Source organism: Cyprinus carpio, chromosome A18, assembly GCF_018340385.1.
Source record: "Cyprinus carpio isolate SPL01 chromosome A18, ASM1834038v1, whole genome shotgun sequence".
Classification (NCBI taxonomy): Eukaryota; Metazoa; Chordata; class Actinopteri; order Cypriniformes; family Cyprinidae; genus Cyprinus; species Cyprinus carpio.
Genome location: NC_056589.1, coordinates 23,880,259 through 23,896,016, shown reverse-complemented (window position 1 = coordinate 23,896,016; position 15,758 = coordinate 23,880,259). Strand labels below are relative to the sequence as shown.

The window sequence follows — 15,758 nt, the reverse complement described above, 5'->3', positions numbered from 1 at the left end:
TAAAAGATTTATGAAATCAAACTGGTCAGAACTGTGTAGGTACGTGACATATTTTAGTGTGTATTTATTTCAACTACTACCAGAAGCAACTAGTCCCACCCACAAGCCCACGTCATTGGTTGAGCAAGATGGTGACATGCTGGACAGTTCAGACAAAAAGAGCAATGCTTTTTTAGCATTACAGTGTTGACAGGTTTTAGAAAGTCAAAGTAAATTTTCCTGTACATAAAACAGGCAGTGAAAGGAGATAGTATTGTATAGTATGTATGTAAGTATGTATGTATTTAATTATTTATTTTGTAAGTATTTTGTTATATATGTAATATCTAGTTTGTGTGTGTGTATGTGTGTGTGTGTGTGTGTGTGTGTGTGTGTGTGTGTGTGTGTGTGTGTGTGTGTGTGTGTGTGTGTGTGTGTGTGTGTGTGTGATGTAAAAATTATGTTAAAAATATATTACATATTTAATATTTAAAGTAAAAATATTTCATGTTTTTTAAAAGTCTCTTATGGTCAACATTTCACGACAGTTTAGATAATTAGTAACCAGTAACCCAATTTAAGTTTATAAATGCTTGCTGAGAGCTGGCTGGCTGAAACATTTACTAAACATATGTTTAACATTAGCTGCTTCTGATCTTGAAACATATGTTGTTGTTGTCTTCAGCTATTTAAGGTTAACAAGGTCAAAATGATAGTGAACTGCCAAGTTTCCTAGACTGCATTGTTCTACCTTTTCAAGCGTGTTTACGATCCATGATTTCATCAAGTTTGCGTGTCTGAGTACTACCATGTCAAGCTTGGTAATAATGATTATGACATTTCTAAAGAAACAGCATAAACATTGTGAGTGATGGTAATGATTTCAGAATGCTCACATGGTTCAGCTGGAATATTGCGTGTGGTTGCTAAAACCCAACTGAAGATGTATACCTACACTCTCATGCAGTGGCTTTGAAAAGCAGCATAAAAGCTAATGTATTCCCAAGGGGTCAGGGTTAGGTAGTATGACATTGACCCCTGCTGGTAAATGCTGTAACTACACAAAAGGCATTTTTGTGTTTATATATATATATATATATATATATATATACTATATAAGCTTTGTAAGCTGGTGTAAATGTTGTAGGATTTGTGTCAAATTGCTTATATTATATGCCTCTATTGTAAGTCACTTTCTTTTTTTATATTTGAATAATTCCTGATGAATTCACTTTAGAAGCAACACTGCATACATTAGTACGATTTTATACATAAAATAAGTGTAAAAAGTCTGCCTGTGCAGTAAGACAATGTACACTTGTATTGATTCTCTGAATTAACTGGAATATAAGATTAAATACTTAAAACCTCTAAATAGTTTAAACCTCTTTAATGTATACCAAAGATAACTTAACCCTGATTGTTTGTCATGATTGAGAACACTCACTTTGTATAAAATCATCTGAATGACTATTTGCTTACTGTAAAAGCAACGTTCAGCCAGTGCTTCTTCATCATGGGTTATTTTGTGGACTACTGTTTATGTTACGAAGCAATTATTTTGCAACACATGACTTATGTTCTTGGGAGACTGCAAAGGTAACTAAAACACATAATTTCCTGTCATGCGTGATGTAAAAAGACAGAGCAGAGCTCGGCAATGATGCAGATCGCAGAAATCATTGCCCAGTCTCAGGTTTTTTTTAATGGGTCTCATGACGCAACCTTTTTTTTTTTGTCCCACTTTCCGCACTCTCTCTTTCTTGTAAGTCTACATTATGGATTTCTCATGAGAAGTTCTGAGAAATCCTTGGCCAATCCAAAAAAAAAAAACAAAAAAACATCCTATGCATTTCCAGATTAAACACTGACCTGATCTCAAGCCAAATTGTCTCTGGAATTTTTAGCTGGGGCTTGGACCAATTTTATTAACAATTGTTCTGTTTTAATCAGTTCAGTGTGTTGATTCAGAAGAAAAAATGTTTTGTGTGGGAGGCTGAAAAACTGTTTTCATTCGCACAGCTGTACCACTCATTAGCATGTAAGCACTTGCCACCTCAGTAAATTAAATATGTATAGAGATGTTCTCTGCACGTCTTAACTGAATGGAGTGCTTTCGATTTCAGTATATTTATATTAACATATAGGCTAACTTAAAAAAAAAAAAAAAAAATATATATATATATATATATATATATATATATATATATATATATATATATATATATACACACACACATACAATGGGGGTACCATTTTATTCTTCCTAGTACTATGGAATAGGGTTGACACAATACCTTAACCATGTCTCATGATACTATAACAGTTAAAGTATCATGATACCATGTCATATAAGCACTATCACTCATATTTGTTTTGTAAATATTCAAATACTGGGGTCTGTTGTAAAAAAATATATTTTTTTTGTTCTTTTCAATTTCACGCAGTAATGCATTTATGTAAGCCCGTTTCCGCCACAGAATAGAATAGAATATAATAGAATAGAATGCTAAACTATTTCTGACTTTTTATCAAACAATTCAGAATTGCAAGATGTTAAATCCAAACAAAAGTCCAAAATGTGTGATATAAACTCACAACTGTTAGATAAAAAGTCACACTAACCTTTGTTTACTATTCGTTTTTACCATTTAAGCTCAGAATTCAGAAAGGCCAGAATTGTGAGATATAAAAAAAAAGACAAAAAAGTCTGCAATGCGAGATATAAACAGAATGTAAATTGTAAGATATATATATATATATATATATATATATATATATATATATATATATATATATATATTATTCTGAAAACATAACATTTTTAGTTTATATCTCAAAACTGTGATATATTATTTACTGTTATTTATTTATTTGTTTATGTATGTATGTATATGTGTATGTATTTACTTATTTATTCCATTGCAGGAATGGGTTTCCATATTGCATTGCTTTCGGTTTGAGTCTAAATTTTCACAAATGGAGCATTTTTAAATGTTAATTATACTAGTATGATTATGTGAGTTTGGTTGTAACATTTACAGATATGAATTAAGATACTACTAAATTAAGGTATTACTAAAATATTATGATATGCTTATATTAAAAAAAGACATTTATTTGGTATTCATTCAGTACCATAGGCCTACAATCACTGCTCCATGGTAAGGTATAGAACTACAGGCAATTTACTCTTCTTCCCTCTTTACATTGTCTCCTGAGCCACAGCATGTAAAAATACACAATAATGTTATGGGTGTAAAGTTTGAATGACACAAGGATTCATAGCAGCATTCCTGAACAATCTGTGTTCCTCTCACTCTCAGTCTCTGGAGACCTAAAGAAAACTCCAGCTCCAGGAATAGAAACATATGTACAGTTAAACCCCCTGAAATACCAGAAATAGTGCACACTACAGGAATGGAAACATTTCCTCTGAGGTCCTGTTCTCTGGATTCCCGTAACTTTGGCTGTGCATGAAGAAACACTCTCAATGTGAATGGTGGAAACCAGGTGTCAGGTTTAAAATAATTAGTGCAACAGAGCACATGTGAGGCAACATCTGCTTAACTGTGATGCTAATGCAAAATGAGAGACTGAAATGCTAAATGCACACGCTGCTGCACAGGTTTAGCTGGACGCATGTGGCTGATCCTCCAGTCATTTGCTGTGTGCTGCTGGATGTAGTGTTAAATAATACATACTAGTGAGGACATTTCCCAGCAGTATGTTCACATTCCAGCAACTCATATAATAAATCTACCTCCCTTTTTTTTTTTTTTTTTTTTTTTTTTTTTTTGTGGAAACAGAACGTCACTCATGGCAACAATTATGTGAATACAGGTAATACATTTATGAAAAAAAAAAAAGTGAGTGATTAAATTAGTGTGATTAAATTAGTTTGAAGCAAAACTTTATTAATCCTTCTTTAAATTGATTTTGGCATTTCACTGCATGAAGTTATCCAAAACTGTTGGTGTGTCTTTGCAAAACTCAGTCACAGTGTGTTTATTGTGGGGGCTCTGTGAACTCGCTTGCAGGAGACACCGCAAGATCTGTCCATTACAGGAACCTGACCACCCACAGTTGGGCCGTCCCATGACTCACAACTCCAACACCTGACTGCTCAATACTCTGCTGTAGATCAATGTTTCTGAACCCTGTTCCTGGAAAACCCAACATTGCATCTTTCGGATATTTCTCTTATTTGACACACCTGAATCTACTGATTAGCTCATTAAAAGTGAATTGGCTGTGTAAAATATAAGGGAAGCAACCCAGATGTCCAGTTTTGGGTGAACAAGGATGCTAGATAGCGGCAGTGCCATCTGCAGGGGTGGTCAGGCAGGTAAGTAAGTGAAGTTCTTTATGAAGCTTTTCCTCAAAGTGCCTCCCTTGGGGACAATTCTATTGTAAGACAATCTTCTTGTTTTACAAGCTTCAGATCCATAGTTAATTGTAACACATCCCACCACGGTCTCCACATGATTGGTACATATTACAATGACAAATATTTGTAGTATGTGTGCGTGAGAATGGGATTGTGTTGTGCTTGAGGTGCCAGCGGGGGTGTTGTCCCCCCTCATGCTGTCCTGAACTGGGAGAATCAGGGAAGGAAAGGCTGAGGTGATTCACACATGAGTCAACAGCTATCAGCTATATAAGCCTGACCACTCATGGAGCCTGGGCATCATACAGTCCTCAGATCTCAAAGGTAAGTCCCCTTCGCTCTCTCTCTCTCTCTCTCTCTCTCTCTCTCTCTCTCTCCTCTCATCACCACTCTCACACTATCTGCAGCTCTGATACTCCTATGAGCACTGCCGTTCTCAATAATAATAATATGGATTTTATCATCTAACTCTACATTTATAGCCTTTAAATTGCTATTTGTATCATTCACATTATGAAGAAAATAAGTTTAATATTCCACACAGGGAATAAAAAAGATGACAGTGCTTTTGGAATGAAGCAATCATTGTTTATATAAGGGCAACATGCTCTTTGGGGAATTTACAAGATATTGAAATCCAAACTCTGGCACAGAGGCTGTCGTTTAGTTTAGTTCATTTGGAAGTGAGACTGAACATAGCTGAATGTTTAATTTCTTGATGTTATAGACTGAAGAGGCCTGGGGTTCGCTGACATGCTCACTGTGAGGGCTTCAGGCAGCTTCACATTAGACATGTGCTTTCATGTGCAAGGAACCCTCTTTTTAATGTTGTGTAATTTTATAGGAAAGTCTGTCTTAATTTGATTTAGCTGCTATCAGAGATTAAGTGTCTTGTACAATCCAAATCAACTGAAGTGTCAAGTCAGGATTGCTCAATGATTAGACACAGCTTCAGGACTTTATCATTTAATAGAAAATACCCTTTTGTAATAGAATTTTACTACAAGTGATTTCTTAATGCAGTTTAGAAGAATGCATATATGGGGTAAAATAAGCATTTTGCCAATAATTTGTATTTAGGGATGCAGATTAAGTCTAAATTCATTATTATAATTCTGAAAAAAAAAAAAAACATGGTTTCCATAAAAAATGTAGTATTAAATATTTAATATTTAATTGTTGATAATAAGATATATTTCTTGGGCACCAAATCAGTATTTTAGAATGATTTCATGCTCATGTGACACTGATGACTGGAGTATTGGCTGCTGAAAATTCAGCTTTGCAATCACAAGAATAAATTACATTTAAAAATATATTGTAAAATTATTTAAAATTGTAATATAATTTCACAAGATTACTGTTTTTACTGCATTTATTTATTAATATTAATAAATGCAGCCTTGGTGGACATACGAGACTTCTTTCATATATATTGAAACATTTTAATAGATATTCAAAATAATGCTTATTATTTTATTTCAGCAGGTGTTGCTGCACTGGTGCCAAGTTTAAGACCACTCAACACAGGAAGCATGTATTTTTCAGCTCTTCTCTACCCCTGCATTTTGGCCATGCTCAGTCTGGTTCATGGCATTCCCATTCATTCAGATAGCCTGAAAAACTTGGTCAAACTGCAGGCAGACACCATCATCATCAGAATCAAGGATCACAATGCGGAGGTAATGGGTTAAAAATCGTTTGCAAGTCTTCTATTCTGTTAAACTCACTGAGAAATCATATGGCCATGCTCATTTGGGTCTTCTCTCTCTCAGCTGAAACTATATCCAAAGCTCCTCATTGGGGATCCAGAACTTTACCCTGAGGTTCCTGCTGATAAACCCATCCAAGGCCTCGGGTCTATCATGGACACCATAACTACCTTCCAGAAGGTTCTCCAAAGGCTGCCCAAGGGGCGTGTTAGCCAGATACATATTGATTTGTCCACCCTTCTGGGTCACCTCAAGGAAAGAATGACATCTATGCATTGCACATCCAAGGAGCCAGCTAATGGGAGGGCACTGGACGCATTCTTGGAGGACAACGCCACCCACCACATTACTGTTAGGTACTTAGCTTTAGACAGACTGAAACAGTTCATGCAAAAGCTGATAGTTAATCTGGACCAGTTGAAAAGCTGCTAATTTGAAATGATTGTAATATTATAAATATACTATTTATTATATTTATTTAAAACCCTGTATATTTATAGACCAAAGCAGCATTTTGCCACATTTTAATATGTACAAACTTATTCCCAGATATTAAACGGTAAGCTAAAAATGCTGTCGTGACGTCATGGCATGCCAAACCATCTGTCCTTGCTATGTAAACACTAGCAATCTGACACCTGCACACATTGCCATGTCATACTTCATGCTGTTTGCAGGATGACATCAGCATTTGCTGAGCATGATCAATGATGTCACTGTGTTTACCAGAAGCAGCGAGGTCAGACTCTGCTGGGAAGCTGGAATCATGTTCCCATTTTACTTCTTGCTGCAACACCAGCATTGTACACTCGCCAAAAGAAAGGTACGAAAGCTGTTACTGGGCGGTACCTTTTCGAAAGGCATAAATATGTACCACTGCACAGGTGTCAAACTCAATTCCCGAAGGGCTGGAGCCCTGCAGAGTTTAGTTCCAACATTCATACCATGGCGTTTTCAAATAAGCCTGAAGGACTTGATTAGTTGGATAAGGTGTGTTTAATTAGGGTTGAATCTAAACTCTGCAGGGCTCCGGCCCTCCAGGAATTGAGTTTGACACCCTTGAGTCTAAGGTACATGTATGTACCTTTTTTTAAGGGGTAAACAAAGCACACATACTTTTTGAAAGGGTACAGCCCCAGTGGCAGGTTTTGTACCTTTTTTTTTTTTTTTTTTCTCTCCGAAAGAATGGGGGAGAAAAACACTTATTTTCCTATACAGTATGAATCTATGCACTTTGAATATCCCGATATTTGTTACTAGTTTTGTATTTTGTGTATTGATGCATTTTTTTTGTATAAAAGGTTACCAATAAAATAAATGTCTAAATTACAGACACTTGCTATTTATTGTGGCTCTGCTTATGCCAACACAGTTTGCACGTTTATGGTCATTATATCATTTTCCAGTAAAACCCAAAATTATAAATGCAGCATTGGAATTTTTTTTTACACATAACCATCAACAACAGGCTTTCTTTCACTATACAACTTATGACTTACCTGTAAGTAATGAGCAAAATCAATTAAATCAACAACCATTTTGACATTTGCAGTTGAATATCATGTTCATTTGGTTTCCGTAAGGTCAAATCTACAGCTTTGTTCAACAGAAAGGGTCTTCTTTTGGTGCATTTTAAATATTGCATCAAATAACTGTTCAGAAATTTTGTGCACATTTTATTTGCTGAGATTAAATTATTTAAAAAGCAAACAAGCAACCCACATCATAACAGTCAATATCATTAAAAACCATAATCTGTTGTTGGATATCGGAATTATTTATTTTGTATACAGCAATAAAAACTTCTTTTTTTTTTTCTCAGACTTTATCAACAAGGGTGCTTTACATAACTTATTTACCAGTGGATGACAGAAATTGACTGCTGGCATTTAAAACAAGTCCACCTGCTTTCAAAGTTTGAGAAGAGCAGTTAAATAACGACAGCTAAAGTATGTAGGCAAAGTCCATATTGACAACAGTTGACCAATCATCCTGTCTACAAAAGCATGTTTAAAAGTAATGTTTAAAAAAAGTCTCTGTGCCAAAACAGCAGGACACATGAAACGTGGCGTAGAACTCTTGAAAAACATAAACAAGACATAATCAAGAGACGTCCCCACAAAACACAGTCTGTTAAGTATTGGAACCATCTCTGCATTTTGTTATATCTGTAATGGAAATAAATTTCATATTTAAAACTCAAGAATCAAAGTATTAAATTTAGTCCTTTGAGAGGTTTTAAATATTTTTACATGTTCTTTCAAGCTCAGATGTTCAAATGAACCATTTGCTCTTTTTGACTGCAGTCTTCGTGTTTGATGTTCCCATCAGTTTCTTTTTGTACTGGTTCACCAGCGTGTCAAAGCGGACATCCTCTCTGTTCTGGAACTTTCTCTTTGCAGGTTTGCCATTCTGCAACAGAATAAATGCATAAAATAATTACAACAGATATATAACAATGGGTTAAACTGGTGGTAGAACCAAAAAGTATACATCTAATACTGTTCATCACCACAAGATTTTTTCTTCAAAGAAAAAAATCATGCAACACTGTAGGGCAGGGATCTCCAACCCTGCTCCTGGAGAGCTACCTTCCTGCAGACTTCATTTCCAACCCATGCTACAACACAAGTAGCTCTGATCACCTAGATTAGCTGCTTCAGGTGTGTTAGATTGGGGTTGGAGCTGAAATCTGCTGGACAGTAGCTTTACAGAAGCATGGTTGGAGACCCCTGCTGTTGAGTGATTATAATTCAGCTTTTCCATCACAGGAATACATTTTAATTAAAATTGTAATTTTAAAATATATGAATAGAAATGTATATTAATGTAATAAATATATATTTATAATTATAAAATAATTATTATATTAGTAATAAATAATTTTAATTAATAATAATAAATTATAAGATTTATTTCTATTTAGTATATTGTTTATATAATGTTCAATTTATATAATCTCTATGGTTTACCTGTTTCCTGTCCATGCTGGATTTCTCATTGAAAATAGACATCTTTCTCTCGTTCCTGCTGGGCCCTTTGTTCTGTTTCTTGGGTTGTACCATGGGTTGTTTCCCTTTATCGCGTTTCCTGAGGAATAGTGCGAGGGTTATTGTATGTTAGTTTTTACTGATGAATCAATGGTGCTAGTTCTGTTTCACTTGTGCAGTACCTGATTTTTGGGCCTCTGTGTGAAGGCATGTGCAGAACCTTGGGCCGTTTTTTGCCATCCTTCAGTTCTACATGCTCCACCTCTGGTTTGGTTATAAAGCCGCTGTACTGGCTTCCTTGTTCTTTCGGTTTAACAACATTAGCTGCATTTTCTTTCCTCAAGGGTCCTTTCTTCTCCCCCGAATGCTGTTGCTGCTGCTGCGGCTGCTCTCCTTTTTGGCTACTAACTTTTTTGAGTTGCTTCTATGAAAAAACACATCAAAAACTCATTTCATTTAAGCTATTTAATTTTGACATTTATAAAACGTTACATTGACATGGAGCCGAGATGCAGCTGAACCTCACCTTGCTGTTTTCCAAACGGATGGCTTTAAGTTTCAGCTTCCTTTCATCCTCCAGAGAGAACTCCACTATGGGTCTCTGACGGGAACAACACAGGAAATGACATCATCCAACATTAATACTTCACCACTGCTCTTTCTCAATCTTCAGCTATTGCTCAATGCTGAATTTTTTTCTAATTTATATTAAGTGAAACAGCCATGAGTCTTGGGAATAGAACGATTCATCTTGTTTTTGAGAAATTACATTCAATACAGACCAAAACACATTCCATTGAGCGTCAAAGGAATGAGTGTTTATAGGATGTGAGGAAAGATTGACAGACACACACATGGTGTGATTTGTTCTTGAGTGTGTTCCTTTGTCCTCTTTTGAAAAACACTGAAGGGCCACTGCTGTGAAGACGGCACTAAAGCCATTAATAACAGGCCCTCAGAGTGTGTTTACAAACCAGCCAGCTAAAGCTAATATCTTCTAATACCGTTCCCTAATGCAATGACACTGAACATACTTCTAGGAATTAAAACAGTCGCCTCTGTGGTCTAGTTGTCTTTCTAGTAATAATTCAACTTTATAGAACAACAAACAGGTTATCAAATATTCCCCCCCCCCTTTTTTTTAACCAATGCTCTCAGCAAACAGAGAGAAAAAGTTCCCAACAACTTATTTATGGTGGTATACCTTTTGGGGTCCAAAGATGTCTGGGTTGTTGTTGAGGTGGCGTAGGGCTTGTAGAGCATGTTCATGCTCTTTAAACTCCACAAAGCCGTATCCTAGAGACTTACCAATCACCTGACCCCGAACAGGCTTCTTGTCATACATCACACGACACTGTAGGTACATATATACAGCGAAAGAGACAATCATGAACAGGAAGTCTTGTTATATATGACAATTATACCATAATTAGTTTATGCTAACAAAAGTACTGATTATGCAGGTTATGCAGTTAAAGGTGATGTAGGCATTTTCAGTCATTTAGGTAACACAGGGTTTTTCTGCAGGTTTTTTCAATGGAAAGACTTTAAGACCTTTTTAAGATTAAATAAAGAAAGTTTGAGGAATAAATTAAATGGAACATAGTAAGTCAATATGGTCTATAAATGGTAAATGTGTAGTATTAGCAAAGCTTCAAAGTTTGAAAATATAACTTAGATATAGATTTCTATTATTTAAGAATTTATCTTACAATTTTTTTTTTAAATCTGCTAAAACACAGAAATAACTTTTACTGTACTTTCTGTTCATACAAAAAAGTGATGTTCTTCATCAGTATTTGTCTTGTTTTCCAGTACAATAAATTCTTACATCAAGATAGATATACTTGAAAAGCAAAATGACAAATCATGTCTAAACAAAGTCTTGTTTTTGAGAAATTTTAAAAAAATCTTAAATGATTAAATTTATTTTTATTTTACGAATTAAATTGATTAGAACAACAAAAAACTGCCAATGGGCTCAAAAAAAAAAACTTAAATGGAAAAGGTTTTCAGACACCATTGACCAATCTCTGTTACTGTTTCAAGCATAAACTCAGAAAACAATACTTCATCTTCTTAAATCACATCTCAAGCAAATACATCTTGATTTAAGGATGTTTAGATATTTGCATTTACAGATGTATTTTATTTATTTACAATTTAGAAGATTTCTTTATAACTTAGAAAAACAGAAAAATTAATCAACTATATTATACATGTTTTAAACATATATCTTTTTCAATAATGCAAAAAGACTGATAGGCAGAGAGGTGTTTTTTGATTAGTTAAGCCTGTCACAGAGACCGGTTAATTTCAGGTTATAATGACACTTTGTGTCTGACATTATTCAAAAGGTCAAATAAACAGCACCTTAAACCTATAGACAACCATGAGGTTGTAGTTTAGAACCCTGCAAAAGCTGCTCCATGAACTATAACAATAAGACTTTCTTGAAGAACTGTTCCTGTCAGCTAAATGACCAATTAATAAAACTACTGTAGATAGTGAAACCTCCTGATCATCCCCAAATAACATAGTCCTGCCCTCTAGTGTTACTAGGAAGAACTGTGAAAAGCCTACTTTAAATATTTATTTTTAAATCAACACTGTTTTAAATTTTGGTTTGCTATTAGTTGGTTGTTACAGCATTTGGAAGAGAAAAGCACTGCTTTCTGCAGATCAAGTGTGTGTTTGAGTGTGTTACCTCAGTAATGCGGACCCCTTTACCACCGGCAGCAGAGAGGCACAGCTTCTGAAGTTTCTGTTGATCGACACTCTTAGGCAGGTTATGAACACACAGCCGTGTTTTAGACACATAAATACTAATGTCCTTTAACTTTGCCCTTTTCAGCTCCTCAAACTGACAACACAAACAAACAAACAAACATGTTAAACTTTGCCCCCCTTTACACCTGGCATGATTATAAGCAATATAGAGTGATAGACTGGTCAGCTAATAAGTAAAGGATGCCCGTCACACTCTCTGTACTCACTCTTGTCCTCTTGGCCATATCAGCTTCTGAAACGCCCTCTGCTGCATTGGTTCCTGCACGAATCACTGGAAAAGTTCAAGAGGTAACAAGTTCATCTAGGTGCACATGTACGCTTCATTGCTATTGGCTAACTCAATGTAAGCAGTGTTTTGTGACTGGCTTCACTCACAGCCCTCTCTGGCGAGGTAAAGGTTCCTGGAGCCTGTGTGAGTTTTCACTTTCTTGTCCTTGAATTTGGCAGCATCTTCTCTGTTCACGGCAGGCAAAATGTTCAATCTCCTGCCATCGACTCTAATGCCACCAAACTGAAATGCACATATATGTCAGCACAATAATTCTGTGTTTACTGGTATAATACGGTATCATTCTTTCTAGAGCTGCAGGACAATGGACTCACCTCTTTTTCATCTTGAGCAGCAGCAGCGATGCATTTCTCTGCCGCTTCTTTACTTTTGAACTGAGCAAAAGCACACCCTAAACAGACAGTCATGGATACAGAGAGAATTACTTTGAAGAAAGAACTTTGATTCCATAAAGGCCGGGATTTTGCTGACTGAAACTACCTTTTGAACATCCTGTGTCTGCGTTCATCACAACACGCACGTAATTTAGCTCACCAAACTGCAACAACACTTCTTCCAAACCCTCTTCGTCTGTGTCAAAGGCCAGATTTCTGATGGAACCCAAAATAACGATATGACAATAAAAACATGAATTCATATTTAAAACAACTGCTTATAGACAGTACTGCTGCTGAGTTACAGGTAAAACGTTTGACTGACTGTATAAAAAAAGAGTTACTGATTGTAAATACAACACAAAATGAAACTCAAATTCCTTAAAATGTATTTCTATGATTCTCACCTTACGAAGATGGTTCTTCCCTCATTCACATCTGCAGGAAGAGGGTTTCTCTTCTTCTTTGGAGGAGCTGAGGATAGAGATTTAAAAAAAATAATAATAAATAAAACCACAAACATACTAAAACAACATGATAAGGTTTATCAATCATACTAAAATAACACTGATATAAATAAATGAACAATACAGTTACTTTTTCCCTCAGCTTCGTCATCATCATCATCATCATCATCATCATCATCGTAGTCGTCAGATTCACTGGCATCACTGTCTGTCCGCTGAGATTCAGAGTCCTCTTCCTCTTCACTACTATCGGCTTCATCATCATCTTCAGATGTCTCTTCTGCTTCTGACTCAGAGTCGTCCTTTTCTTCCTGTGATGTGGGCCTTAACACAAGACAGACCTTATGTTAAATTCAAGGAACACATCATCAGAGCCGTTGCACTTCCTGTACTTACTTTTTCTTGGCCTCTTTTTCATTCCCATCAGCCTGTGCACCTTCAGAATTCGAATTGGCTTTCTCTTCTTTGACAGCTCCTACAAGATATCCAGATACACTTCACTACAAAACCTAGAGGGTGGATGCACTTTCAAAGCTTTTTACAAGAACATCCACATAAATGAATGATGCTGATGGAGTTCAAATGAAAATACGCATTACCAGCCGCTCCAGCTGACTGGGTGGCGAGATACTTGTCTTTTGCAATGGCCCAGTCCACAGCCACCTGTCTGTCTGTGAGAAGGGAGTAAAACACATTTTATGATGGTAAAAAAAAGTGAAACTAGAAGTCTCTATATATTTAAGATTTTTATAAAATGTTTTTGATAGAGGTCTCTTCAAGGATAAATGTCTTTGTTATATGGTAGAACAGTAATATTATGAAATATTATTACATTTTTTCTATTTTAATATGTTTTAAAATGTAATTGATTTCTGTGATGGCAAAGCTGAACTTTCAGCAGTCTTCAGTGTTAAGAGAAGACTCACCTTTGATCTCCTTCAGGTTCATCGCAGCCAGAGCTCTTCCAGCTTCTGCCATGTTCTTAAACTGCAGAAACGCAAAACCTCGCTTCTTCCCATCTGCACAAACATGATGCCATAAAAATAAGGTGGACGGCCGTATGAAAAAAAAAACATCAGGTAAAAAAAGAACTTAAGAGATGCTTATAAACAGTCAGATGCATTTGTTGGTCAAACATGTACCTGGTTTTAAGGGAATCTTGGCCTCAATCACTGTTCCAAACTTGGAGAAGATCTGTTTCAAATCATCTTCTTCACACTGCACATAAACCAAATCAGTGTTTGAGCCAATATCACACATCAACAGTCAAAACTACGCATTTGTCCTTTATACAACAACAGTATTTAGTCAACATGCCTTGAAACTGAGATTTCTGATGATCAGCCGAGCTTTCAGTTTGTTCTTCTTTATTCCTGTACACTTTGTTGCAGGACTTTTGCTTTCTGTGGGTTCCTGAGGTTTCTGTGTGTCTTCTGAATCTGCGTGAACAGTTCAGACTCATTTCTTACAGACAACAAAAGAGTGAATAATCCATCAATAAAAAAATACAAGCATCTAACCTTCTTCTGTTTTCACTTTCTTCTTCTTTTTCTTATTATCGGGTTTTTTCTTGGCCACAGTTACAAATATCTTCTCGCCTTCATACACTTTGACTTCTTTAATGGCCCGCTGAGCATCTTCTTCCATTGAGAATGTAACGTATCCAAAGCCACGACATTTTTCAGTCTCTGCAAACAGCACACATTAATGTTTCTTTTAAACCTAGAGACCACGGGAAATTCTGACCTATACATTTAATTTGACAAAGTTACATTTGTAATATATATATTTTTTTCTTCTTTAAATTGATGAGTCAAAAAATGGTTAACATCAACATGATCAAAAATGACAAAGGCATTTATAATGTTCCAAAAGATATCTATTTCTAATAAATGCTGTTCATTGAAGTTTCTATTTATCAAAGAATAGAAAAAATATATCAAGGTTTACACAAAAATATTAAAAAGCACAACTGTTTGTTGTCTCTTGAGCACCAAATCAGCATATTACAATAATTAAGTACTTGGTTAATAACAAGACAAGAATGAAAAATGACCTAGGCTAGAGGTGAAACAATCTGATTTTTCACTGTTTTTTATAAAAGATATAAAATTTGTGTTAGCCATTCACAATGTTAGGTGTTAAGCATGGTTAACTCTAAACGGGCTCACTTCATCTTTTCATTTATTTAGATGGTTTTTATTTGTTATATATCTTTTTATTATTATTTATACATATGTTAATGCTTTGGCAACATTGTGTTACACAGTCATGCTAATAAAGCTTAATTTAACTTTGAGAGAGAGAGAGAGAGAGAGAGAGAGAGAGAGAGAGAGAGAGAGAGAGAGAGAGATGTAATTTGGTATTACTGAGCGTCCCACATTTTAAAACGTTTAAATGGTTAAATCTTACCTCTGTCCCTGACAACAAAGCAATTCTTTAGCGGTCCTATTTCAGAGAAAACCTCCGCCAGATGTTCATTGGTGGCCGTTGCAGGTAATCTCCTGACAAATAAAGTGACTGCAGGCATTTTCCCACACGAGTTCAGCTCGACTGTTCTTTACAGCCTGCAAACGTCTCGAAAACAACACTGTTGATTACTGACTATGGCAGATATTGTTATATACAAGTCGCGATAACATTAAAGATCTCGTCATATGAATGTCTATAAACAGTGCAGGAGTATTAACGCACGCTTTCTCACGTGTGTCTGGTCGACAGGAAGTTGTCGTGCTGGAGATTCTTCGTTTGTGTGGCACTGGGCGGT

The 15,758-nt window shown here is 35.7% G+C and overlaps 2 protein-coding genes across 4 annotated transcripts; one reads left to right on the top strand and one right to left on the bottom strand.

Moving 5' to 3' along the window:
• Nucleotides 1-4,237: 4,237 nt before the first annotated feature.
• Nucleotides 4,238-7,077, top strand: LOC109110334. Of its 3 annotated transcripts, none has more exons than XM_042775558.1 (4): nucleotides 4,238-4,327; nucleotides 4,537-4,693; nucleotides 5,858-6,051; nucleotides 6,145-7,077. In XM_042775558.1, the coding sequence occupies exons 3-4, from the start codon at nucleotides 5,905-5,907 to the stop codon at nucleotides 6,511-6,513; spliced, it is 516 nt and encodes a 171-aa protein (XP_042631492.1). In that variant the 5' UTR covers nucleotides 4,238-4,327; nucleotides 4,537-4,693; nucleotides 5,858-5,904; the 3' UTR covers nucleotides 6,514-7,077. The 3 variants fall into 3 exon arrangements, with proteins under 3 accessions (XP_042631492.1, XP_042631490.1, XP_042631491.1); XM_042775556.1 differs by having other exon boundaries at nucleotides 5,855-6,051; nucleotides 6,145-7,074; XM_042775557.1 differs by having other exon boundaries at nucleotides 4,293-4,331; nucleotides 5,855-6,051; nucleotides 6,145-7,074.
• Nucleotides 7,078-7,884: 807 nt separating this feature from the next.
• LOC109110686 (RNA-binding protein 28-like) lies at nucleotides 7,885-15,739 on the bottom strand. The gene is made up of 19 exons (XM_042775555.1): nucleotides 15,404-15,739; nucleotides 14,512-14,679; nucleotides 14,309-14,430; nucleotides 14,134-14,209; nucleotides 13,918-14,010; nucleotides 13,591-13,662; nucleotides 13,388-13,466; nucleotides 13,122-13,315; nucleotides 12,932-12,998; nucleotides 12,631-12,740; nucleotides 12,465-12,541; nucleotides 12,237-12,372; nucleotides 12,068-12,132; nucleotides 11,779-11,934; nucleotides 10,276-10,425; nucleotides 9,598-9,672; nucleotides 9,254-9,495; nucleotides 9,054-9,171; nucleotides 7,885-8,493 (listed from the first exon to the last, which is right to left on the bottom strand). Exons 1-19 carry the CDS (start codon nucleotides 15,519-15,521, stop codon nucleotides 8,356-8,358), a joined length of 2,256 nt encoding a protein of 751 aa, XP_042631489.1. The 5' UTR covers nucleotides 15,522-15,739; the 3' UTR covers nucleotides 7,885-8,355.
• Between the last annotated feature and the right edge of the window lie 19 nt (nucleotides 15,740-15,758).